Raw genomic sequence first — 27,732 nt, 5'->3', positions numbered from 1 at the left:
TACTTATTTTAACCAATCAATACAAATCATCATGCCTGTCTATATTATGGAATATATGGAATGTCAGGATATAAACCTTTTTTCTTTTTTTTTTTTGGTCGGTCGTGGGGCTTGAACTCTGGGCCTGGGCGCTGTCCCTCAGCTCTTCAGCTCAAGGCGAGCGCTCTACCACTTGAGCTACAGCGCCACTTCCAACAACTACATTTTTATTGATCCTTCTCCCAAATGTGAAAATTATTCAGGGTTCCAGACATATATAAATTACTAGAAGCACCTCATATGATATTTTTTTTCTTTATGAAACTGAGACTTGAATTCAGGTCCTCATACTTGCCAGGAAAGCACTGTACCACTTGAGTCATATACTAGACCCTGTAATGTTTCTTTGGAGATAGTACAATGCTTTGAAATTTTCCTTAAGTAAAAATATCACAAAGTCAGTAGATGTCAAAATATAACCAGTAATCATTACAATTTCTATTAATCTGTAACTTTAACAAAAAAACACCATCAAAATAAACTCTTTTAATGCCGGCACCAGTAACCAGCCACTCAGAGGCTAAGATCTGAGGATCATGATTTGAAACCAGCCTGGACAGGAAAGTTTGTGACACTCCTATTTCCAATGAACTTCTTAAAAGTCAGAAGTGGAGCTGTGGCTCAAGTGATAGAACACTAGGCCTTAAACAAAAAACCTCAGGACATCACTCAGGCCCCAAGTTCAATGCCCAGGATCAGAACCAAAAAAGTAAATAAAAATGAATTTAAAAAAAAAAAAAACTTTCACTGAGCTGGGAATGTGGCTTAGTAGTAGAGTGCTTGCCCAGCCTGCATGAAGCCCTGGGTTCAATTCCTCAGTACCACACAAACAGAAAAGGCTGGAAGTGGCATTGTGGCTCAAGTATTAGAGTACCAGCCTTGAGCAAAAGAAGCTCAAGGGCAGTAACCAGACCTAGAGTTCAAGCCCCAGGACTGGCAAAAACAACAACAAAAACAAACAAACAAAAAAAAACCTCTTTTACTGTTTAGAATACCTTTTATTTTATAGAAATATTCACTACACACTGTAATATTCAAACAGAAATAATGCATACCAACTACTAAAAGGGCAAATTTTCCAGTCTTATTATCTAAAAAACATTTATGAATATAAATAACTTTAAACATCTAAATATATTTAATTTTGCACTATGTTGAAAATCTAAAACGTATATGGATTAGCCATACAACTGCAGCAATATGTGCAATGATTCCAACTAATTTTGATTTTCCTCACATATAGCCAAAAAATAAATGTTTTATTTTTATTTTTTGGCAGTGGTGGTGGTACTGGGGTTTGAACTCAGGACCTATGCATATATTATATACCACCTGAGGCACACTTCAGTCCTTAAGTCTTCTAAATATTTGGAAAAACTAGTATTTTATCTGAAAAAGCAAGCACTGCTTGATATAAAAATCAAGCACTACAACATATAACATTTTAGCACTAAAGAGTTGTTTCATGTCAGCTTTTTTTGAGTTAAATTTTCAAAACATAGATATGTCATACTTCCCACTGAGCCACAGACTCTCAAGTTGCATGTAGTGCAGGCATAGCCTTTCTGCAGCTTATTAAACATACATCCTATTAAGTATATAAATTTTACCTGAATACTTTTTAAAAGTCCCTCCTGTTTCTTTAGAGATTCTTGGACTTTATTTGTAAGACTGCCATAGATTCGATCCAGTTCAGTAACAGAAAGCGCTTCTTCATTTATCACACCATCTTGAGCCAGTGCTGTCAAAAACTTGCTTGTCATGTCAAAATTTACTGATTTCAGGTCATTCTCAAGACTTTCTCTATCCTTCTTCACTTCATCAAGGTTTGTCAATAAAGACTTTAAGACATTTACCACCTAAACAAGAAAAAAAAAGGTATCTTAATTTAAATAACAAAAAGTCCATTTCAAGAAGGAATTAAGTAATATACAAAGGTTACTTCATGGTCAGAGGGAGATACTTTCTCAGAGAGATAGTATGAAGTATACATCAGGTTTTATTTATGTGTAGACATTGTACTTTTGTTGACTCAGATTATAACAGGAGCATTACTAAATAACAGTAATATAAGCTATAATTTACTGAATTTGCTATCACCAGGCACTGTGCTAAACAGTTCACAAATATAATTCCTTATAATATGTTATAGCATATCTATATACTGTATCTCATTTCAGACATAAAGAAATTGAGTCCCAGAAAAATTAAGTAACATGGTTACAACATAGTAACAGCCAGTAGTAACATTAGTCAGCTAGGCAGCCTCTGGCTTACATTCAAAATCTTAAGTGCTCCTTTATATTAATAGTATACAAGTGCCTTTAATGCTGCTTTCAAGCTGCCTCCTCCACACTCATTTCATCATACTTAGTAAGGGGGAGGGGGAGAATGGGAAGGGGACAGGAAGGGGAAACAAAGGAGGAGGCAACAATGCTTGATAAGAAATGTACTCATTATCTTGCCCATGTAATTGTAACTCCTCTGTATGGTATTTTCACAATTAAAAAAAAAAAGACTATAAGGGAGAACTCCAACTCCCCTCCTCAGCCCCAATCTGTTTACCCTGCATAATGTTTTCAGAAAGAAAGCTGGGGAAAATACAAAGGATGATGCCCATAAACCACATCTCTCCTCCTCCCTTTCTTTTCACCAATGGCAATCCCAACTCCAGTGGACCTCTCCAACTGAGTATTGCTGTGCTATCCTGTCCTTCCTACCTCAGTGGTCAGTTCCTGGACAGTAATATCCACAAGTAATATTCCCTACTGAAGAGGAAAAACCTGAGGAAAAGTCTGAAGTTCCTTCTGAAGTTAGGTGAACTTCCTTTGACCTTCTGTTCACACTCATTTTTCCTAAATGCCCTAGTGTTAACTATTAAGAGAGGAGGCTTTTGAAAGGGAAGGAGTAGTACAAAAGCATATTTGTAAATCACTGTATTCTGAGTAAGAAAAAAATTACAGTATAAAGATATATATTATTTAGAGACATCTTTACAAAATGAGTCTTTTGTACAAAAAAAGCACTAAGGACAAGCCAGTAACATATTAAAAATTTGGTAACTTCTAGGAAATATATACTCCCTAGCAGGAATAAGACTGCTCTATATGTACCTTTGAATCACAATTTTTTTTAACACATTCCAAAAAAATTAGCCAGGTGCCAGTCTGTAATACTAACTACTTAGAGGGGCAAAGATAGGAAGAATCACAGTATAAGGCCATCCCTTGGGAAGGAAAAAAAAAATCCTAAGACCTTTTTTCAATCAATAGCTATACACATGGTATTTGCTTATCACCCTAGCTTTATAGGAAGCATAAATAGATGTATGGCAGCCCAGAAATGTGCCAGGCAGGAAGCAAGACCCTATCTCAAAACTAACTAGTACAAGAAAGGGCTGGAGGCATGGTAAAATGCCTACATGGCAAGCAGGAAGTTCTGAATTCAGAACCCAGTATCATAAAAATAAATTAAACACAAAAACAAAGTATAAAAATGAAAGATAATTACATAGAAAAAAACTACTTCAACTCTGATTACATTCCCTTTAGTAGGCACAATGGACTTGCAAGGATAGTTTACAAATACAAGCATTTCTAAACTTTTTAAAGGACAAGAAAAGCATTTAAAAGATAATTAGTAAGCACTGGAAAATTCACCTGTAAAATAGAAATTATACCTATTTCAGGACCACTGAGAAGACTGAAATAACAAATAAAGTGGCAAACCTGATTTGTATCAAAGGGTAACAGTTCAATCATATTAACCATTGCTACTTGGTAGTTGAGTTTCAAGCCTAACTGTGCATAGTAAGCCTGCCTCAGTCACAGATTATACATTTTTACCAAATATGGTCAAAAACAGTAAGCTTGAAAACACAAAAGAAATTTTAAAAACAAAAAGTTTTAGTTCCCAAGTGTACTACACAGCTTGGTTTGAGGTGGAAAAGTTCTCAGTGAGCCTCTGATTATCATCACTTGTGTTTAAATCACGTGTGTGATCTGCTGTTTCCCTACTCTTAACTGTAAGTTCAGGGATCTGTCATTCTAAAAGCAAATAGTGTCCAAAACACAAATTTTAAAACGATTTAATTTAAATAATAAACTGGACAATTTTATAGATTCCTTATATTGCAAGTTCTTTTTTTTTATTTTGGTCATAACCTTATTTTAGATTGCAATTTTCAAGCTGCTGAAATTTCAATTCTTGATCTAAACCCTCACAGTATACTTTGTTTCCTTTTAAGCTCTATCCTTCATTAATTATCTTTGTACATGACTAATTTTCCACATTGAACTACAAATTGGGTATCAATCCATTTGTCAGCTTTTCAAAGTACTTAGTTGAGTGTCTTCTAGTAAGTGTTAAACACATGAAATTATTCTGTAAAAAAGACAAATAGGCAACAATATTGTTAGCTTTCAAAATCTACTATCTCAGGAAACTCAACTGTTTTTTTGGCTTATTTTCCAGTGTACTCTGGCAAGTACTTTACCACTGAGCCACCTCATACATCATGGTATTTCTAACTGTGGTAGGTTTCCTACCATGATGAGGGGCTAGAAAGGTGGCTCAGTGGTAAAGTACTTACCTCCCATGCATGAGGCCCTGGGTTCAATTCCTCCTTATCACATACACAGAAAAAGCCAGAAGTGGGCACTGTGGCTCAAGTGGTAGAGCGCTCACCTTGAGCTGAAGAACTCAGGGACAGTGCTCACGCCCAGAGTTCTAGCTCATGACGGACCAAAAAAAAAAAAAGAAAAAGAAAGAAATACCATGATAATGTTACCCATTTATTAAGTTGTCAATTTTCCCTTGAGAAATAATCCTAGCAGAATATAGTGGAAGGTAGTATGCAACCTTTTAGAAGAAGAAATTATAGTCACAAGATTATATAGCTAAACCCAGTTTTGTTTGCTTTTAACTCCAGGGAAGTTTCTATACTTCCAAGGCCCTCTTTTATGAAACTTGAATATTGTGAATATATGAAGTATCTAGAATTTAGTACATCCTCATTAAGGCATTTAAAGAATGAAACTTTAACATTAATATCAGTAATAATTACCTATCAAACCATATATAATATTTTAAGTATTTTAAACAACCCCCAGTTATTTCTGAATAAATATGTGTGTATATGTATATAAATATATATATATACATACACACAAGCAAGTATATGTGTATATATACATGTGTATATATGCTGGGGATCATACCTATTGGCTTGTATGTACTAAGCAAATGTTCTATCTATTACAGTTATACTCACAGCAAACTTGTGTGTTTTTTAAAGAGGACAGTAAGACATTAGCAGTTCACTGTGCACAATAGCCTGAACACAATTTTTATAAGCAATGACCACTCACACCAACTTTCACCCTCTTACCTCGCTGCCCTGCATGGTCTTTGCTGGGTTAGCAGAGGGGATGGCAGCATTCAGCTCAGGCTCTGGCTTACACAAAAGTGCAATGGTATCACGATGAGACTGATAACGTTCTTTCACTTGGCCATCTGCTTGTACAGCTTTGTCTAAAACTGTTCTGAAGTTGGTCCCCTCTGAGGAAAAAAGTTTCCAGAACTTAGCATAATTCTAACAGCAATATTTATGGACCATATGTACTTTTAAGTTCTCATCCTCAACTTCACTCATCTTCCCTTCCTATAGGCCCCAAATTACTAAATAAAATCTCAGTTGTCAATCTTGGCATTTTTGGTTTTGGAAAAATAAAGTCAGAAGCATAGCCACATGTTAAATTTGGTATAATCTGGTGCCAAATAAAAGCACAATGACATTAGTCTAATCTTTTTCTATACTCAATGAATATCAGAAGGTATTAGTCACTCAAAAAATTGTACATAACATATAAAAAGAATTCTCTCAAAAGACAACTTGAGAGCCAAGCGCCGGTGGCTCACACCTATAATCCTATCTACTCAGGAGGCTGAGATCTGAGGATCGAGGTTCAAAGCCAGCCCTGGCAGGAAAGTCTGTGAGACTGTTATTGCCAATGAACCACTAGAAAACCGGAAGTGGCACTGTGGCTCAAGCGGTAGAGTGCTGGCCTTGAGCTGAAGAGCTGAGAGACAGCACCCAGGCCCAGAGTTCAAGCCCCATGACTAATAAAAAAAAAAAAAAAGACAACTTGACTTTAAAAACCAGCAGACATATTTTAGGTGGAAAAAAAAAAGTGTGAAGATAAATAAGTCCCTAGTCATGAGGTATATCATAAGTACAAAATATTTATTTTTTTTTTTTTTTTTTTTTTTTTTTTTTTTTTATTGTGAAAATACTGTACAGAGGGGTTACAATTACATGGGCAAGATAGTGAGTACATTTCTTATCAAGCATTGTAGCCTCCTCCTTTGTTTCCCCTTCCCATCCCTTCCCATCCTCCCTCCCAAGTACAAAATATTTAAATAGAGCCACACACGAGTGGTTTAAGCCTGTAATCCTAGCTTCTCAGAAGGCCAAGATCTGAGGATCAAGGTTTGAAACTAGCTAGGGCAGGACAGGAGATTTTATCTCTATTTAATCACTAAAGGAACCAGAAGTAGGGCTGTGGCACAAGTAGAGCACTAATCCTGAGCAAAAAGACCTCAGGCCCTGAGTTCAAGCCCCAACACCCGCAACAAAAAAAGAAATTATAAAATCATCTATATGACTTCCTATGATTTTTAAATATAAAGATAGGCTGGCAAAGGAAATAAATAAAGGTTCATTTTATTTTTTTTTCTTCTTAGGAAGAACAGGGATCTATTGCAAGAGAAAACACCACAATTTTTGTAGTAATACACAATTCAGTAAAAATAAGTTTACAATTTATTCTAACTTAATCAAGCAAAACCATGGGTACAAATCAAGAATCTATTCTAGTGGAGGTCATTTATATATACTCTTACCTGCTCTTATTCAGTAAAAATAAGTTTACAATTTATTCTAACTTAATCAAGCAAAACCATGGGTACAAATCAAGAATCTATTCTAGTGGAGGTCATTTACATATACTCTTACCTGCTCTTAAAGGTTTGTAAAGGTCATTGGATGGTGTCCTTTGCCAGCGATCCTTAAATTTTGCTCTTAAGTCGTTATCAGTTGCTTCTTCTTCATCCAACAATTTTAGTGACTTGAAAAAAGGAAGCAAAAAAACACTGAAATACCATTTCTATCATACAAAATTTAGACATTTTAAAAATAATCATACCCCAGGAAAATGGATGGACCTACAACAAACCACACTCAGTGAAGCAAGCCAAGCTCAGGGAGACAAATATCATATGTGGAAACTAGATCTAAAATACACTGGTACATGATAAATTATACAGAACTCTAGGCATTCACACATAGTGAGACCAAAGAAGGATACTCTTTTTTATGGGGGGGGGGGCGGGGGGGAGATCCGGTCATGGGGCCTGAACTCTGGGCCTGGCGCTGTCCCTCAGCTCTTCAGCTCAAGGCTAGCACTCTATCACTTGAGCCACAGCGCCACTTCCGGCTTTTTTTCTTTTTGCTTATGTGGTGCTGAGGAATCGAACCCAGAGCCTCATGCATGCAAGGCGAGTGCTCTACTACTGAGCCACCTTCCCAGCCCCCAAAGAAGGATACTCTTAAGAGAGAAATACAAAGATGCCTATGTGCCTCTGATCATACAAAATAGTATTTATCAAAATGAATTCCAGGAACCAGAAATAAGAAGTACTTTCTTTGTTGCTGCTTTCATTTTCTTTTTTGTCCTGTTTGTTTGCATGTCTATGGGAGGGTAAAGGGAAGCACAGAAATGGGAGGGACTAAAGGTAAACAAATGTAGCTGTGGTACTCACTAGACACTGTTGAAAATGAACTATACAGTTTGTAGGTGGGGATGGGAGTGAAAAACTGGCATGGTGTGAGGGAAGGGGTGAAAATGTCCAAAAAGAAATGTACTCTTTACCTGACTCACATAACTGTAACCCCTGCATATAACACTTTTATATTAAAATAATAATAATCATGCCCAAAGTGAGTTTCATAACAAAAACTTGTACACTACTGATTAATGAAAAAAATACTTTTTGTTTTCGTAGAAACCTAAGTTATATGTAATAAATAAAAAGTCATAAAATTGGGCTAGGGTATAGATCAGTGGATGAGCAATTGCCCAGCATGTGCAAGGTGCTAAGCTTCATGCTCAATACCATAAAAAAACAAAAACAAAAACAGTAACAAAATGTAAGGTTTACATTACTCATAGTATTTCTCAGTAAAATACTTCTTTAAAGTATCAAAGTACTTTGAAGAAATGTTTAAGATTAAAATAAACAGAGGCTAGGAATGTGGCTTAGTGGTTCAGTGCTTGCCTAGCATTCATGAAGCCCTGGGTTCAATTCCTCAGTACCACAAAAACAAAATAAAATAAACAGACGTCATAAGAAAAACCTCTGAACATAAAACAAAAAGAACAATGAAAATATGCTATGTAAGTCTGACTTCTATCCCAGTACAACAAATTGAAAATTGTATGTCACATTTAAAAATTCCCTTCTAATGCTCAGTTGTAAAGAAACACAAGAAAGAGCTTAATCTACCATGGACACAAGGGCCAGAGCCAGGGGTGTGTGACGGGCCTTGATCACTTAGGGCAAAGAACAGAATCTTTTCTGTCATATACCAAAGAGGAAATACTTTAGACCTTGCAGGCCTCATAGAATCTCTATCATATATTATCATATATATTAATATATTATCATACATTATTTTTATAATCCTCTAACAATGATAATGAATTCAGCTAGTGAATGCATACAAAAGTAGGCCAAAAAACAGAACTAGCTTATTATCTATACTTTGCCATCTATGAAGTTCATCACTGAACTTAACATATGAGGAGGAAACAAAAAACCTAGGTAGAACCAATATAGTAAGAAGTGAGAACAAAGGCACTTTCTTTTTTAAACTAGGAAAGTAACAAATCAGAGACTCTCAATGAATATTTTTATTTTTGTGGGGAGAATATAGTTTGAACTCAGGGCTTCATACCTGTTAAGTGAGTGCTCTACCACTTCAGCTACTGCTCCAGCTCATTGTTGCCTTATTTTCCTGATGGGGTCTCAAATTTTTGCCCAGAGCAGCCTTAGTCAGGCAATCCCACCCATGCCTCCCACATAGGAAAGGATAAAGAAAGGGACTTTATGTATAAGTACTCAAGGAAGGAGAAAAGATGGATTTCACTCAATGAGCCAGGTGTAAGGAACTTCCTCAACACAATACAGGAATATAGGCCATCTCTGAACAACTAACAGCTAAAATCAAGCAGTCTTGCACCACATACATAGCCATGTTTTTCTTCCAGTAGTACAATAAAATTACATGCCTAATGATGCTGTAAGTACACTCTGTGATGTCTGCGCAATGACAAAAGTCACCTAACAAGTGTTTATTAGAATATACCCCCACATTAAAGTGTGCTTACTAAAAAAACTAGAAAAATAAATAAACACTGGAAGCTTCCCTGTAAGATTAAAAAACAAAAGGATGTCCACTCTCACCACTGTAATACCACAAAAATTAGGCAAGAATAAAAACATCCAAATTGGTAGGAAAAAGTAAAACTATCTCCAGTTGCATTTGATAAAAACATATATGCAGAAAATACTAAAGATTGATTCCAGGCACCCGTAGTTCATGCATATAATCTAGCTACTCAGAAAGCTGAGATCTGAGGAATGCACCCTAGATCCACCCCAGGGAGCAAAGTCTGTGCAACTCTTATCTCCAATTAACCACCAAAAGCCAAAAATGGAGTATATTTCAAGTGGCAGAGCACTAGCCACAGGGCCCAAGCCCCAAGTTCAAACCCTAGGACTGGTAGAAAGGAAGAGAGGAAGCGAAGAAGGGAGAAGGGAGGGAGGGAAGGAGTAAGGCAGGCAGGTAGGCAGGCAAAAAATTAGTAATTTCAGTAAAACTGTAAAAAATAAAATTCACATCGAATTTCACATATTTCAAACTTTAGTAATAAACAGTCCAAAAAAGAAGTATTTTAATTCATTTATAGTAACATCAAAATGAATAAAATACTTAGAAATAAATTACCAAACAGGTATTACAATGACTATACACTGAAATCTATATAACACTGTTGAAAAAATTCTAAGACAAAAAAAAAATGGTAAGACATCCTGTGTTCATGGGTAAGACATAACATTGTTAAGACTGGAAATACTCCTCAAACTGATTTAAAAACTTATTGTAGCCAGGCACTGGTGGCTCATGCCTGTAATCCTAGCTAATCAGGAAGCTGAGGTCTGAGGATCACAGTTCAAAGCCAGCCGGGCAGGAAAGTCCATGAGACTCTTATTTCCAATTAACCACCAGAAAACCAGAAGTGGTGCTATGGCTCAAGTGGTAGAGCACTAGCCGTGAGCTGAAGAGCTGAGGGACAGCACCTAGACCCAGAGTTCAAGCCCCACGACTGACAAAAAAAAAAAAAAAAATGCAATCCTGATCAAATTTCACTGCTTTTTATTGAAAACTTGATAATCTAATCCAAAAATTTATATGAAATTTTAAGAGTCTCCAAATAGAAAAACAATCTTGAATGAATAGAGCAAAATTGTACGATTAAGCTCCCCCATTTACAAAGCTACAAGTAAAAAAAAAAAAAGAAGTGGTAAGAGCACAAACTTAGATTTCATACCACATTCAAGATTTGAGATCAAACATAAGAGCTAAAGAAGAATATATAAAAGAATATATATAAAGAAGAATATATAAAAGTATTCATGACCCTGAAGTTTTTGGCAACAGAATCCTAAATAACACCAAAAACACAAACAAAGAAAAATTACATAACTGTACTTCAAAACTTAAAACATTTGGCTAGGCAGTGTATCTGTCATCACAACTACAGAGAAAGAGGAAATAGGGAGGCTCAAAGTCCAGGCCAAAAATACAATATTTAGAAATTAACAAAAAGGTCTGGGGGGCACGTCAACTGGTAAGAGTGTCTATCAAATTCAAACTCCAGCACCACCAAAAGAAAATTTTAATTCTTCTACACAAAAGAATAATTTCATAAGAATGAAAAGATCATCCACAGAATAGGAAAAGATATCTGTAAATCATATAATGTATAATGCATAATACAAAATAATACATACTGTATAATATAAAAATATATGACACCCTTATAATTCATCAACAAAAAGACAATATGGTTTTTTAAAGGTTGAAGACATTTCTCCAAAAAAGGGACACAAGTGACAAACAAGCAAGTGAAAAGATATTCATCCTAATGATTAGCCATTAGGAAAATGTAAATCAAATCCATACCACTTCATACACACCGAGTAAGCTACACTTGTTTTTAATAGAACAATTTCAAGGGCTGACTAGGATGTGAATACACTATAGCCCTCACACACTGTTGTCAGGAATGTAAACTGGTACAGCTACTCAGCAAAACAGTTTGGCAGGTCCTCAAAAAATTAAACTTGGACTTACCACTTGACCCAGCAATTGTGATCTTTCACATATATCCAACAAAACTGAAAACACACATGTTCAAATGAAAACTTTTCCAATCATACATACTAATAGCAATAGCATTCACAACAAAGTAAAACCTCCAGTAGTGAGGAACAAAATATAGCATGTCCATAAGTAACATACTATTTAACTTCCACGAAGCACTGATGCATGAACAGTACGAGGACTGAAAACATGTTAAAACCAGCCAATCTCAAAAGGCCACATATGAAAGGATTCCATTATTATGAAACATCCAGAACAGACAGAAACATACATATTCATAGTTGCCAGCAGTAGAGGAAAAGTGAGAGCAAGTTACTGCTGATAGGTAGAGTTCCTGCAACTAAAGTATGAACGTTCTGCAACATTGTGATGGTACTAAAGGTCATTCGATGTATTTTAACCAAGTTGATGGTGAATGTCAGGTGAATTTTACCTCAAATAAAAAAGGAAGGGAAAATGGCAAAGAAAGGAAGGGAGGAGAGAGCAAAGTTTAAGATAAATATGAGATAGATAAGATGTTTTAAAACACCTAGATATCTTGGAAAGGAAAAAGATCAAGGAAATTCAAACAAACACACAAAGACACACACACACACACACACACACACACAATAAACTGAACAGAACAAAAAAGGCATAGCTACAAGCCAACTAACAATCTAGGATGCTTGCCTAGTCTCTGAAAGAACACAGAGAGAAATGGTTAAAAAAAAGACCATAAGTGATATTTACAACTGATTCTGAAGCCCCACCAGCAATCTAACAAGAAATCTTAAGGAGATGATAGAACAAAGGAAAAAAGGAGTTGGGTGTAATGGTGTACACCTGTAATACTATCATCTTTGGGGGACTGAAAAAAGGGTAAAAAGTTCATGAAATCCCATCTCAACAGAAAAAATACATGCAGTGATATGCTCCCATAATCCAACTAGGGATACATTTATATATAGGAAGATCATAATACAGGACAGTCCAGGAGAAAAGACTACATTAAAAATAGTAACTAGTGCAAAATGGACTGGAAGCATGGCTCAACTTGTACCTGTCTTGCAAGTACAAAGCCTCCCCAAATTCAAACCCCAGTATTGGTGGGCAGGAGGAGGGAATCCAGGTGCCAGTGGCTGACATCTATAACCTTAGCTACTCAGGAGGTGGAAATCTGAGAATGGCAATTCAATGCCAGCCAGGGAAGACAAATCCTTAAGATTCTTATCTCTAACTAACGAGCAAAAAGCCAAAAACAGAAACACGACATAAGTGGTAGAACACCAAACATGAAAGAAAAAGCCAAGAGAGAGCATCAGGCCCTGAGCTCAAGTCCCAGTATCAACACCAAAATAAACAAATTTTTAAAAAAACTGAAAAAAACCCAAGATTTATAGATCCAAGATTTATAGGAAACAACAATGATAAATTATTAAGTAACAAAATTATAAGGGAAAATAAAGAAAAGCACAGTAAGGGGTAACATTGTCTAAGAAGCACTGTACTCATTACATGACTTACAGAGTTATAATTCCTTTGTATAACTCCTTAATTTAAATTTGTAAATTAAATTTTTAAAAATATGAAAGAAAACAATTACACTGGGTATCACGGGTAATTCTTGTAATCCAAGCTATTCAGGAGGCTAAGCAATCTAGAGGATCATAGTTCAAAGCCAGCCTGGTTGCTACAACTTCAAAATAACCAGCAAAAAGCTGGGCTAGAAGTATAGCTGAGCTATACTTCTCAGCAAGCAAGCTGAGAAATTATGCAGCCTTCAGTTCAAACCCTGTACTAGCAAAAATAAATAGAAATAGAAATAAAGAAAAAACCCTTAAAATTTCTAAAAATCAACACCAAAACAAAGTGTGTGAAAGCTACTAGAGAGACAAATCATGCAAAAAAGTAATAGTTTTACAACTTCACAACCTACGCCTTACTTAAAAGGAGACTCTCCAAATATAAAAGGAGAGTCTGTAAGTACAACTAATAGAGTAAAAGAAAACCTTCCTTACAAGGCTGTTAAAAATAAGATAAAAATGTGCTTCATACTGAGATGAAGACATACACTACTATATAAGATGAATTTTTTCACATTCATAGTTATAAAAATTCTTCTCATAACTGATGACACTTCAGTAAGCAAAATTTTGATTTAAAAAAGTACTTTTTAGGGGCTGGGAAGGTGGCTCAGTGGTAGAATGCTTGTCTTGCATGCCTGAGGCCCTGGGTTCGATTCCTCAGCACCACATAAGCAAAAAGAAAAAAGCTGGAAGTGGCGCTGTGGCTCAAGTGGTAGAGCGCTAGCCTTGAGCTGAAGAGCTGAGGGACAGCACCCAGGCCCAGAGTTCAGGCCCCACAATCGGACCCAAAAAAAAAGTACTTTTTACAAAACCAAACATATATCTTCCATTCAATATCATCTTAAACATCAAAGAAATTATGTAATACCTAATGTCTAACTTAGACTAAGTAGCAGGCACATCTATTACTCTATTTCACAACTTTCTCATCTTAATTTCCAGATGAATCAACGTGCAGATTTTAATTCAGGTCCGAGATTCTGAATTTCTAACAAGTTTGGCAGCAGCAAAGATTTAGTACTCAACTACACAATACTAATGATCGTGTTTAGTTTTTCTGATTATTATGTCTTTACAGGCAAGGCAGATGAATGCTGACTGCATAGGGTAGAATCCCTCATAAGCAGCTTTCCCAAGTCAGTAATGCAGTAAGTTCCCACCCTAACTTTTTTCAAGCTGATATACATTGAAAGATGAATAACAACCTTCATTCTCATTATCAAGTTATAACAGTTGTATTACCACTGTGATAATGTAACCATAATATAGCTATAATTTATTAAGAACAGACTATGAGTCCCAAGAGCTAGGTATTTCACTGTCTTGGTTTAATCTTTGCAGTAATCCAGGGAGGTAAAAATTATCAATCACATACTTCACAATATCCTAAGTACTTAGAAATTCTTGGCTGGGAAGGTGGCTCAGTGGTTGAGTGCCTTGCATGCATGAGGCCCTGGGTTCGATTCCTCAGTACCACCTACGCAGAAAAAAGTGTAAGTGGCCCTGTGGTTCAAGTGGTAGAGCACTAGCCTTAATCTGAAGAGCTGAGACACAGCACCCAGGTCCAGATTTCAGGCCCCACAACCGACAAAAAAAGAAAAGAAAAGAAATTCTTCCTCTTCCTCACAGTACTCAGAAGTGAAGTAAAGCATATTCTCTGAAAGCTGACAAATCAAAATATTACGTACTAAAAGCATTGGTAAGAGAACAAAAGAGAATATGTAACTCAAACTAGCAAAAGCTTTCTAACCAGTTTAAATGTATTCATTAAACACAGAAATTGGGAAGTACAAAGCCACCAGGAAGAGAATTACACTGGTAAATAGTTAGCTTTAACCAAAACAACTTTAGAATATTTCATTGAAAAAGTGCCACCTCTTCAAAGTAAATGAATTCAACCATCATTGGATGGTCTAACTTCCTTTGTCTGATTCTACATTCACACAGATATTATGTACAAAAGAAATTATTAACTTTGAGGACTTGATACCGTTTGTGCAATAGTTTTCCATTGTATACTAGTATGATACAATGGCTCTGTCAATTTCATTAACATGCATTTATTTTCCCTTAACAATGAACTCATTCTCAATAGAATTTCCTCTGAAGCTGAAGATCAAGCTCTAAGCTACAATGCATTCACCCTGGTGTTGAATGTTATTCCATGAAACCCTCCAGTCTCAATTCCTACTAGATACCAAAAGGTAGGTTTTTACTTGAATAGCATCTTTCAAAACATACCCTATCAGGGGCTGGGAAGGTGGCTCAGTGGTAGAGCGCTTGCCTTGCATGCCTGAGGCCCTGGGTTCAATTCCTTAGCACCACATAAGCAAAAAGAAAAAAGCTGGAAGTGGCGCTGTGGCTCAAGTGGTAGACCGCTAGCCTTGAGCTGAAGAGCTGAGGGACAGAGCCCAGGCCCAGAGTTCAGGCCCCACAACTGGACCCCCCCCAAAAAAATACCATATCATGTTACAATAAAATATATATAAATAATTTTTTAATTTTTAAACATACCACATCTAGGATTTCTCTATTTCTTTGCAATAGTTCAGGTAATTCTTTGATCAACTGATCAACAGTTTGGATGCCTCCCTGTTCAACGACAGATGTGGACTTGGTCAATATGGACTGAGGTACAGTATCTCCAGACACATCTTCAATCGCTGCTGGAAGATTGAGGGAAGCTAACACCCTGTAAAAAATAAAATTATGTATCATGCAAAGCCTAAATAACCTTTACATTATACTATATCCACCAAAATCATTATCAATAGACTAAGCATCTCCACACCTCCAAAAAAGATTAGTATATATGAATATAAAAATAAAGGGAAAAGCAGAAAAACAGTGATTAATAAAATTAAAATCATTGGAGAACTAAAGTTCACAGTTCAGAATTAGAAGCTAAAATATATGGACAGTATAAAATATACTTGGCATTTGGTTTATAGTTCAAACTAACATTTTTTTCAGTCTAGTGAAAAGCTGAAAATTCTACCTTTAAAACTACTTTTAAAAAGTTTTTTATTATACTTAATTTATCATATTGTCACAATCATACAAAATAGGTCATAGTTAGAAGTCAGTCCACACAGAAAACTCAAAGAAGGAACCAAATAAATAGGCATTTAGGTTAGTGATAGAATGCCTACCAAACACATATGAAAATAAGGGGAAGCTGAGTGCTGGGGTCTCTCACCTGTAATCCTAACTACTCAGGAGGCTGAGACCTGAACAGCATGGTTGAAGCCATCCTGGGCAGAAAGTTCGTGAGACTCTTATCTCCAATAAACTACTCAGAAAAAGCCAGAAGTGGTACTGTGGCTCATGAGATAGAACACTAGCCTTGGTCACAAAGAGGCTCAAGGTTAGCACCCAGGCCCTGAATTCAAGCCCCAGGACCAGCGAAAAGGAAAAGTAAAGGAAAAAAGAAAAGTAAAGGAAAAAAGAAAAGGAAAAGGAAAAAGGAAAGGAAAAAGGGAAAAGGAAATGAAAAAGGGAAGGAAAAGGAAATGAAAAAGGGAAGGAAAAGGAAATGAAAAGGGAAATGAAAAAGGAAAGAAAGGAAAAAGGAAAGAAAGGAAAAAGGAAAGAAAGGAAAAGGAAGGGAAGGGAAGGGAAGAGGGGAAAGGGAAGGGGAAAGGGAAAGGGAAAGGGAAGGGAAGGGGAAAGGGAAAGGGAAGGGAAGGGAAAGGGAAAGGGAAAGGGAAAGGGAAGGAAAGGAAAGGAAAGAAAGGAAGGGAAGGGAAAGGAAAGGAAAGGAAAGGGAAAGGAAAGGAAAGGAAAGGGAAAGGAAGGGAAGGGAAAGGGAAAGGAAGGGAAGGGAAGGGAAGAGGGGAAAGGGAAGGGGAAAGGGAAGGGAAGGGGAAAGGGAAAGGGAAGGGAAGGGGAAAGGGAAAGGGAAGGGAAGGGAAAGGGAAAGGAAAGGAAAGGGAAAGGGAAAGGAAAGGAAAGGGAAAGGGAAAGGAAAGGGAAAGGAAAGGAAAGGAAAGGAAAGGAAAGGAAAGGAAAGGAAAGGAAAGGAAAGGAAAGGAAAGGAAGGGAAAGGAAAGGGAAAGGAAAGGGAAAGGAAAGGAAAGGGAAAGGAAGGGAAGGGAAAGGAAGGGAAGGGAAAAGGGAAAAGGGAAGGGAAGGGAAAAGGGAAAAGGGAAGGGAAGGGAAGGGAAAGGAAAGGAAAAGGAAAGGAAAAGGAAGGGGAGGGGAGGGGAGAGAAGGGGAAGAGGGAAAGGAGGATCCAAAGATAGCAATTGACATGTCACAGAAGAAAAATAAGTGGCCAATAAGCACATGAGAAGTTCAACATCACTGGGACTCAAGGAAGTATAAATTAAACCATAATGAGATACTGGTACACATGAACTAAGATAGTTAAAATTACCAATGATAAGACTACAGAGAAACTACCTTTCTTGAAGCAAGAATACAAAATAGAATACTCAGGCTGGAAAGCAATCTTGGCACTCTTGTATGAAGTTTAATATACTACACTCACTAATAAATTCCATTCTATTGGGTAAAATACTTGCTCCTTGGGTATTTTAACAATGAACTTATTTATATGTTAATAGTTGTATATTTTCATTTTAATTTAAATAAACTGCTATATTACCAAACAATGGGATAGTGCTCAATCACAATGGAACACTGTTCCGTAAGATCAGAGCTGGGATACAGCTCAGTGGTAAAGCATTTGCCTACCAAATGAAACATCTGGAGTTCAATATCCAGCTCAATATCCAATTATAAATATATATTTAATAATATATACTGTTATCTATTGTTATATATACACATACATATATATTTTTTAAAAAGATCAAACTGACTTGGATGAATCTCAAAACATTATTCTAAGTGAATACATTTTACATATAAAGTTTCCCAGAAAAATAAGGTTTGAAAGGTTTGAAAATAAGATTGAGTCATAAGGAAACAAACGTCAATGGATTTAGCCACTAAATAAGTTCATAGGTGAATGGCCCTTAAGAGGTATGGCCTAATTGAAGGAACTAAGTCATTGGGATTATGTCTTTGAAGAGTATTATCTTTTTACTTACATTTTATTATCAATTAATTGTATGAGCAGGGGGTACATTCTGACATATCCACATATACTTGCCAATGTACCTTGACCAGATGCATCCTTCCCCACATCCCAAACCAATTCCAGTGAGTTTCTTTCTTCCATTTTCACACATGTACATCAAGTATTTTGATCATATTCACTTTCTGCATTCATCCTCCTGTGTGTGTGTGTGTGTGTGTGTGTGTGTCATGTACATCAAGTATTTTGATCATATTCACTTTCTGCATTCATCCTCGTGTGTGTGCGTGTGCGCGTGTGCGCGTGTGCGTGCGTGCGTGCGTGTGTGTGTGTGTGTGTGTAGTGTCTTATCCACAGACCCATCTTTTGTCTGATTACCTTTAGATAAGTAGCTTTCTTCCACCATGCCGTTTTGCCACGCATAGGCCCAGAAGCAACAGAGCTCAGTGAACATGAACTACAACTTCTGAAACTATTTTTTAAAAAAAAGTTCCTCCTTTGTTTTTTTCAGGTTATTTTGTCACAGTGAGAAAACAACACAGGAGTACATACACTATATACTGTATTTTACATTATAACAACATACATATATATATACATATGTATATAATATATACATATATATTATACTATAATATACATACTCTACACACTATAATGATTGCATTTAAACTGTATGAAAAGTAAAACTAACCTAGCTGGGCACTGGTGGCTCATACTGGTAATCCTAGAAACTCAGGAGGCTGAGATCTGAGGATTGCGGTTCCAAAACCTGTCCAGGCAGGAGAGTTCATGAAACTTATCTCAAATTAACCTCCAGAAAACCAGAAGTGACAGCTGTGATTCAAAGGCTAGAGCACTAGCCTTGAGTAAAAAAGAGCTCAGAGACAGCACCTAGGCCGTGAGTTCAAGCCCCACAACCAACAACAACCAAAAAAAAAAAAACTAAACTGTACTGATAAGGAACATATAGAGGGTGTCCAGAAACCAAGGGAATAAGGGTTAAAAGCTAAGAGGAATAAGAATTTCTTAAGAAATAGTTCTTAACTTGGTCTAATGGATAGGTGAGTACATTTATCAAATTTAATTACACAGTACACTTAAAATGGGTGTATCTTATGGTATAAATTATACATAAGTTCTTTTATACCAATTAATTATTCCCTTAGTCTTTTTTCCATCAGAAGCAAAAACTGGTTGAGAATACCTAAAGTACCATGCACCTACTCAATTTTAACTTTCACTTTTTCTTTCACATATATTGCCTGAGTTTTCCCATATGAACAGATGTACCATGTATCTTAAAGAGATCCTTTCTTCTAATTTCCCTGAAGCAAATCTCTTAAAATACAAACTGGTAGCCAGATGCTGGTAGCTTAGGACTGTAATCCTAGCTACTCAGGAGACTGATATCTGAGGATTACAGTGTAAAGCCAGCTGGGCAGAAAAGTCTGTGAGACACATCTCCAATTAACCAACAAAAAGCTAGAAGTGGAGCTGTGGTTTAAGTGTTAAAAGTGGCAGCCCTGAGCAAAAAAAAAAATCTAATGAAAAGCACCTGACACTGGGTTCAAGCCCTAGTATCAGCACCAAAAATAAAACAAAAACAAAAATTTTAAAATTTAAAAAAACAAGTACAACATGGTAGTCAGCTTCTGTAAACTAACTTCTTCCACGTATTATTTTTCTGCTAAGTTGTAATAAAATAGCCCAACAAATATATGTGTATCTGTCTCCCTACAACTATACCATATATTCCTGACATTTAGCTACAAACTTAGAAAGCTAAAATGCTCATGCAATTTAGTCAAATAATTATTCAACAGGAAATTTTACGAACTGATTTATGAAATGTAAACTCTACCTACCCATTTGCCAAAGTGGTAGCTTCTCTCATTTGAGCAATTGATCTGTTAACCAAATCAGCTTTCCTCTGATTAAATGCAGCTAAAGACTGCTGCACTGACATCGGGACCATCTTCTCAAACAAATCTGAAATTAGGAAGGAAAGTTCCAATAAATTTTTAGAACAAAAACTCAAACTGTAAAAGCAACTGTTCATATTTTCTTTCAATATTCACATAGTCTACCAATACTTATCAGATCAAAACTAAACCATTATTGAAGGCACAATGAGGCAGACAATTTCTGACCACCAAATTCATGACAATGGCAATAATGAACTTTATTTTTCTTTCTTTTTGAACTTTATTTTCTGAATTTTATTTTTTCTAAACTAGAGAACATGAAAGAACTTTGATGACACTACTCATTTGTTGATTCAATTTCCAGCTCAACCACTACCTAGGCTCTATGACCTTGGAAAGTAACTACTCAATGCATCAATATCCTCATCAGTAAAATGAGAAAATTAACAGTACCATCTCATGGGTTTTGTGAGAAATAGATGAGCTACTCATCATGAAGTGCTTAAAAGAGTTGCTGGCACATGATAGAAATTTTGTTTGCTAAGTAATCATAAGAAAAATAGTCCCTTTCCCTGCTGCTTAAAAATATTATACCTGGAATCTCAGCTAAGGGATACCAAATACTGCATCATTTATTACAATAACTAAAGATTTATTTACTTATTTCATACAAATGAGTTACTCCAAAGTCTGCCTATTTAAAAATGTATTTTTAATGTCAGTATCTTAAATACAAAAATAATATATTAAAGATGGTAAGTGAATATCTAAAATCTTAAGCATTATTCAGTTTCTAGTTTCTGCCTATGCTCCATACTCCACATATGCTTTATCATTAACTTTCCACCTTAAAATTGCACTAAAGAAACACTTTAATTTTTATTCTCACTTTCATTTTGAACATGAACACAAATAAGACCCAAATTATACAAAGCAGTTGTGACATTAACTAAAAAACAAATACTTATTAAGTATCTGCAGAAAAGAGTACATTGAAGAGCACCAGAAGAATAGACATACCAGTAAACTTCTGGCTGATGGGTACATTGACTGGGGTAGATTTGACTAGTGTGGCCTTGCCAATAGGATCTAGATCTTTAAGGTCTGGAACTCGATCATGATAAATGAAGTCATTATCCTTCTTTGCTGCAGTAAGGGCACGGTTGATCTTGTCAGAAAAATCCTTCACATTGACATATTCATCATAGCGAGATGCCACTGTCTTGATTAATTCTGCAGCATGCTAAAAAGAAAAATGTCAAAGGAAAAACAAAATCTTTAAGAAATGGCATTTCCAACATTGTAGCTGGCAAGGTAACCTGGGAATTCTCTCATCATAAAATCTTCAAACACAGGTTAACTGACAGAATAATACCAATTTAACAGGAAGATATAAAACTTTAATTTTGTATTTAATACATTCTAGCTATATTAACAATTATTATAAAAGAAAACAGTAACTCTGCCTATACCAAAGTGGAATACTAACCAAAAAAATTTTAGACCATTATAGAAGATTTGAACACAGTGTGTTTTACCAGTCATGAACTTTTGAGCTATACAGAGACAGATTCTAACACATACAGACAATACTATACAAAACAATTAGATGAGATAAAATAAGCCTGAAACAAAATCACAAGACTACAACAAGAAAAATTACCTATACAATCCTCTACAATAATTTAAACTGGAAATCACAATCTTATGCTGAAAAGGGATTTCATTAAATAACTTGAATAAATGTCTCCCAAAGGCCAATGTGTGTTAAAGGGCTGGGGCTCAGACCATGATCTACAGAATGTGACCATCCAATGATTTCTCTCAGGTTTACAGGGTACTCATCTAAGAGGGTATATAGGAAAATGATATTATCTGGTCATCTATCTTATTTAATTGCCTGTTTGTTCTATTTGGCCATCTATGGGCTGAAAATAATTTTTAAATATTTCATGCCCACTAGAGAAACTGTCTTTTGAGATATGGATTAGTGAGTACTTGTGCTCTTTGTTAACCTTTGACTTACCATTGAAGCTATAAAACTGAAATCTGTCTCTACAACTAACAGTCTTATTGTTTGAATTTGGAAGTTTCCTTTCTGAGAAAGCATCTAACAATTAGATTAGCCAGGTGCCAGTGGCTCATGCCTGTAATACTAGCCATTTAGGAGGCTGAAATCTGAGGATTAAGGTTCAAAGCCAGCCTGAGCAGATATCTCCATGAGACTGTCATCTCCAATTAACCACCAAAAAGCTGGAAATGGAGCTGTGCCTTCACTGAACAAAAGTTCAGGGACAGTGCCCAGGCCCAGAGTTTAAACCCCAGGATGAGCACTAAAACATTTCAAATTAAATTAACAATTCTAAAGTTTTCTTGAAAGGTTTTATATAAGCCCCTTAATTCAAACAGCCTCAGAATTCCTAAAAAATGCATAGTAAATTCCAAATGATTTTAATATACCATCCTTAAAAAAAAATCTTTCCCACTGAAAGTTTTTATTCAGAAGCACTTTATACAATAATGTAAATTTTGTAATTACAGTGAATTTATGGAAAAACCATCCATATATGAAAATCTGGGCTTTATCAAAAAACATCTTTTTCTGATTTTGTAACTATGGATTTGTTTACTCAAAAAGACTAATTTCAACTTCATAAAAACCACGTTCATCGTATGTTCTATTCAATCCTTACATGAGTTTCCCTAATACTCTTGTTCCCATCTTCTACTTACCAATACTAAAAACATCAATAATTCATATAAGTAGTACAGCCCCTTTCACACAGTTGCTTTAGATATCATAACAAGTTTCTGACAACCTCCATAACAACACTGGATACAACTGCATAAAACTACCTACTGTTTTCATGTGTGTGTGTGTGCGCGTGCGCACGCACACGCATATATGTATAACTAATCTCCTTCTCAAACTGTGGATTATATCCTCCATTTTAGACTGAGGCAGTCTAAAGTATAATTACCATGTTCTAAATATTAATATGCACACCTTTTTAGAGCATGGTAATTATACTTAGGATATTTTTACATTAAAATAGCATGGACAAATAAGAAATTAAATGCAAAAACTCCACCAAGTTTTTAGATAAATTATATGACTTCAAAAATATGCAGTATGTAAAGCCTACAGATAAAAAAACATTACCTTTCTTTATTGAATAAATCTAGAAATCTCACTAGGAAAAAAATGGCAAGTCATGATACCTGTTTATTACTCTGAGACTCACCTGCAACCTTGCAATCTCTTCCCCAAATTTCTTCTGCTGTTTTGCCAGGATAGACTGGTGGTATTCAGCATTGGCCTGCATGATGCAGTGCTTGGCCGCCAGGACAGGGAACACCTCCTGGAAATAAAAATACTGACCAGGGAAAGTCCAACCAAACAAACCATAACAGACAACAGGGATGCAGGAAGAAAAAGGAAAAGGAGAGGGAAATTAGAATCACCCCATTAATGGTTTAGAGACAGGTTAGTCACTAGGTGTAAATGGAGAAGGCAACATGATATCGTGAGGATTGAACTCTATAAATTCAAGGTTTTTCTTCTAGTTAAGGGCTTTTAAATTAAGGGCTTTTAAAAAAATGTTAACTGAAGCTAATTTACATTTTTTACAATTTTCGTTAATTAAGTCATGAAGTCAGCATTCTGTTTACAAGGAAGAAAGGAGAACATGCATTAGAAAGAAGAGAACTAGAATGGCCAAGCACAGGGCTCTTACAAACTTTCTTATGAGCCCTTACCCAGCTCTTAGAATTACCTAAACCACCATTACTCACATATACTAATGAAACTGCTCTATAGCTGACTGTTTCATCATGTTAAAGAGACAAAAGAGAGTAAAGTAAGTTCTCACTTAAATTCATATGCTGAGACTTAAAGATTATTTTTAGCCAAATAAAAAATGATTTAGTAGCAAATATATACTAACAGTACCATATTCTCAAAAACACGTCATAGACATATAAATGCACTACATTAATAACTAATGACAGTGCTATTTTCCCTAATTTTTTAAAAATGATTTCTGCTCAAATTACTTTTAAAAAATCCAATTACATGAACCAAAAATCCACTATATTGATAAAGCCTCTTCCAAAATACCTAAGCCTATCCTGTCACTTCATTGTTTCTAGGAAACATTTTTTTTAACATTTAAGAAATACACTAGACAATGATTGTCTAGACAGAAATACAGTTGAATCAAAAATTGAATTACTACTCCAGGGTTTCCTTCTCTCTCTCAGTAAATAAATTCCTAGCTTCCTGGGTCACTACTTGCAGATACACCAGTTTTATAACCAGAATGAAAATCCCGTATTAGCTTTATTAGTAAGGAGAAAACACAATACATCTTTATCTTATACTGCAGACATGGGAATACTCAAGGTAAGGCTGGAGCAACTTGTTACTTAAACAAGCAGTGTTTACAAATAACAGGAATGTTTAGAGATAGCTTCCAAGCCTTTGAAATGATATTATTCTCTTTATGACAGTAACAAACACATAGTCTAACTGAATGTATCTGTACATTGAACAGCTGAACACTAGGTCTTTCATATAAAGAAAAGGGGAGAGGAGATCCCAAGTCTCTTTGTAACAGTAATGTTACTAATTCCTGGTGTCCAGGGCAAAATTCTACTAGGCTCTTAGTATTCTTTTTTTTTTTTTTTTTTGCTAGGTAAGTACTCTACCAGCATGCACTCACTCTAACGTTATTCTACACACTAGCCCTTTATGTATATGTTAAATCCCTAGAAATCCCTTCACATTAATTCGTATTTCTAAATCATCACTTATGTGAATTTTTTACTATAGCCCTAAGCTCTCTGCAAGAGAGAGTTCATAATGTCCAATGATTCTAAATATTACTTATAAATTCATATTCTCTTACCAAAAAAAATCACAGCATATCTGCTTCCACACAGGTGAAACTATTTCCTGAAGAGAGTAGTTCAAATGTACTATATATTTAAGTTTCTTTTTGACCATTCCAACTTTACTGCTTAGTCTAGTCATCACTTTGTCATTAACAAATGATCACCTCTGAACAATCTTTTCAATAATCACTTCAGAAAAGCTCACATTAAAACAGAATACTTCCTGTGATATGCGGTTTAAGATGGTTGCTTTTCCTTAGCTGTCCATTAGCAGCCCAATTTTCTATCCCTGTTGGCAAAACTTAATTCTAATCAAGGTATCAGATGAATTTGTTAAGTTTTCTTTTCCTTTTTTCTTTATGTCTGTTTTTGCGCCTTAAGACTCATCTTTAAGAAAACAGGACAATAATTAAAAATATGAATAATCAACAAGTTCAAGTATTCATGCTTATACCAAATCACCAACAATTCAGCATGACACAATGCCTTGATCAGACAGATGATCAGTTTTTCTGAAAAAAGTATAGCTTAGGAAAATAAGTTTAGCACAGAGTATACATAGTATAAATATTGAATATAAAAGATTGTTCATGCATCTTCAATTTAAAATTTTATTTCTACAAATACGTTCTTTACATTTATTAAAATTTCAAATTTTCTTATACAAAACTTTTAACTTGATTCTTATATATAAAAATACTTCCACATGCAAAATAACCAACTATTTGTAAAAACAGTAACTGACCTTGGGGAGTGTATCTTTATACTGACACTGTTTGAAAGCATCACCAAAGTAATCAGCAGCTTGATTAGCCAATTTAGCTATAATGGCATCTTTCATTTTATCTGGAATAAAAGGGACCATTATAATTAAAATAAGTAAAATGATACATGACTCAGTATAAGCACTACAATTGAGTTTGTGCATTTACATTAAAAAATTCTTATTGATGATTAAGTATTCTCATAAGACTCAAATTGTCCTATAGACAAATCCAAAAACACAAAAAATAGACTCATGGTTACCAGCAACTGGATCAAAAGGGAGTAAGGAATGACCACTAATGTATAGGTGTCTTCTTGGGGTGACAATAATGTTCTAAAATAAGATGACAACGGTTGCAAAATTCTGAATACCCTAAACAACACTGACTTATAAAGTTTAGAATTTTGGTGTTTATGAAGTCCACCTCAATATAAGCTACTGTTTCTTTAGTTGGTTGGTTGGCTGAGTTTTTCATTTTGCTTTTTCTGGTGTTTGCTTTTAGTTTTGTTTACTTTTTAGTAGCACTATGGCTTGACTTCAGGGCCTAACAGTTGGTAGGCAGGTGTTCTACCACATAAGCTAAGCCCCTAGCTCTTTCCTGTCTTTTTGCCATGACAGGTTAGGTCACAATACTCCTGGTTAGGCCACCTTCCACAGCAGGAATGACAAGCAGACACCACCATGACCAGTTCTGGTTTTTTTGAGACAAGGTATCTCACCAACTTTTTTGACTCTAACTATAATCCTATCTCTGCCTTCTGAGTAGCTAGGATTACAGACTTTAGCCACCACATCTAGTATAATCCTTTATAAAAAAAAAAAAAAAACTCAGAGCTGGGAAGGTGGCTCAGTGGTAGAGCGCTTGCCTTGCATGCATGAGGCCCTGGGTTCGATTCCTCAGTACCACATATGCAAAAAGAAAAAAGCCAGAAGTGGCGCTGTAGCTCAAGTGGTAGAGCGCTAGCCTTGAGCTGAAGAGCTGAGGGACAGTGCCCAGGCCCAGAGTTCAGGCCCCACAACTGGACCCAAAAAAAAAACAAACTTAATGTTAGTTCTGCTCTCTAATTTTCAATTTCACTGCATTTACATATCTATATTCCATTCCCTCACACTAACTTCTATGCCTTAGAAGAAATGTTCTTACTCCCTTACACACCAAGGACTTTGCCTAGATGGTTCCTTCTTGTCATTTAAGTCTAGTTTAAATATAAGCTGCCTTGGGCTGGGAAGATGGCTCAATGGTAGAGCACTTGCTTTGCATGCATGAGGCCGTGGGTTCAATTCCTCAGCACCACATAAGCAAAAAAGAAAAAAAAAAAGCAGGAGTGGCGCTGTGGCTCAAGTGGTAGAGCGCTAGTCTTGAGCTGAAGAGCTGAGGGACAGCACCCAGGCCCAGAGTTCAGGCCCCACGACCGGACCCAAAAAATAAATAAATAAATAAAATCTGCCTCTAGAAACTCTTGACTACCCCCTGCTCAACACCTTTTTAATAAAGATTTTTTTAAAAACTTCTCGACTAATGAACCTAATTAGCATGACCACCAGTCACCACTATTCCACAGCCAGACCACTAACCACTACACATAATCCAGAGCCATTTTGTTCTCTGAAATGACCTTGAATAAATTTCTTCCTTATCATCTACCTCCTACTAAAAAGATTGAGGTCTTATTTGTTTGCTAATTCTGTTTATCTAGACATTAGAACAATACCTGGCACAGAACAGATAGCCAGTAAATATTTGCTAAATAACATTTTGAATTATAAACACACATCATTATTATTCCAGAATTCAGTATTTAAAGACAGTATCTATCCACTCTACCAACTTTCAAACACAGCCTATACATAGAGTACAAGTTTAAAAAAAATAGGAGTTAAAACTTTTCAATAATCCATGTATCAAGTTCAAAAAGTCTTAATAAAAAAACATTTTTAATCATATTTCAAATACCTTCTTAGTTTAAGAGCTTATCACTTCT

The 27,732-nt window shown here is 35.7% G+C and overlaps 1 protein-coding gene across 2 annotated transcripts in view; it reads right to left on the bottom strand.

Moving 5' to 3' along the window:
- Nucleotides 1–27,732, bottom strand: part of Pdcd6ip (programmed cell death 6 interacting protein) — a 59,121-nt gene that overhangs the window by 13,253 nt on the left and 18,136 nt on the right. Inside the window, exons 6-13 of one of the 2 annotated variants that reach the window (XM_013028487.1) lie at nt 25,730–25,830; nt 23,334–23,465; nt 21,109–21,331; nt 20,029–20,152; nt 15,631–15,808; nt 7,055–7,166; nt 5,429–5,598; nt 1,650–1,898 (exon numbers count right to left, since the gene is read on the bottom strand). In XM_013028487.1, the coding sequence (XP_012883941.1) occupies nt 1,650–1,898; nt 5,429–5,598; nt 7,055–7,166; nt 15,631–15,808; nt 20,029–20,152; nt 21,109–21,331; nt 23,334–23,465; nt 25,730–25,830 (1,289 nt within the window). The remainder of the gene's footprint in view (nt 1–1,649; nt 1,899–5,428; nt 5,599–7,054; nt 7,167–15,630; nt 15,809–20,028; nt 20,153–21,108; nt 21,332–23,333; nt 23,466–25,729; nt 25,831–27,732) is intronic. The other variant, XM_013028488.1, reaches the window with a different exon arrangement.

Source organism: Dipodomys ordii, unplaced genomic scaffold (assembly GCF_000151885.1).
Source record: "Dipodomys ordii isolate 6190 unplaced genomic scaffold, Dord_2.0 Scaffold110, whole genome shotgun sequence".
Lineage (NCBI taxonomy): Eukaryota > Metazoa > Chordata > Mammalia > Rodentia > Heteromyidae > Dipodomys > Dipodomys ordii.
The sequence above is the reverse complement of the archived record's forward strand: the minus strand, read 5'-3'. Positions and strand labels throughout refer to the sequence as shown.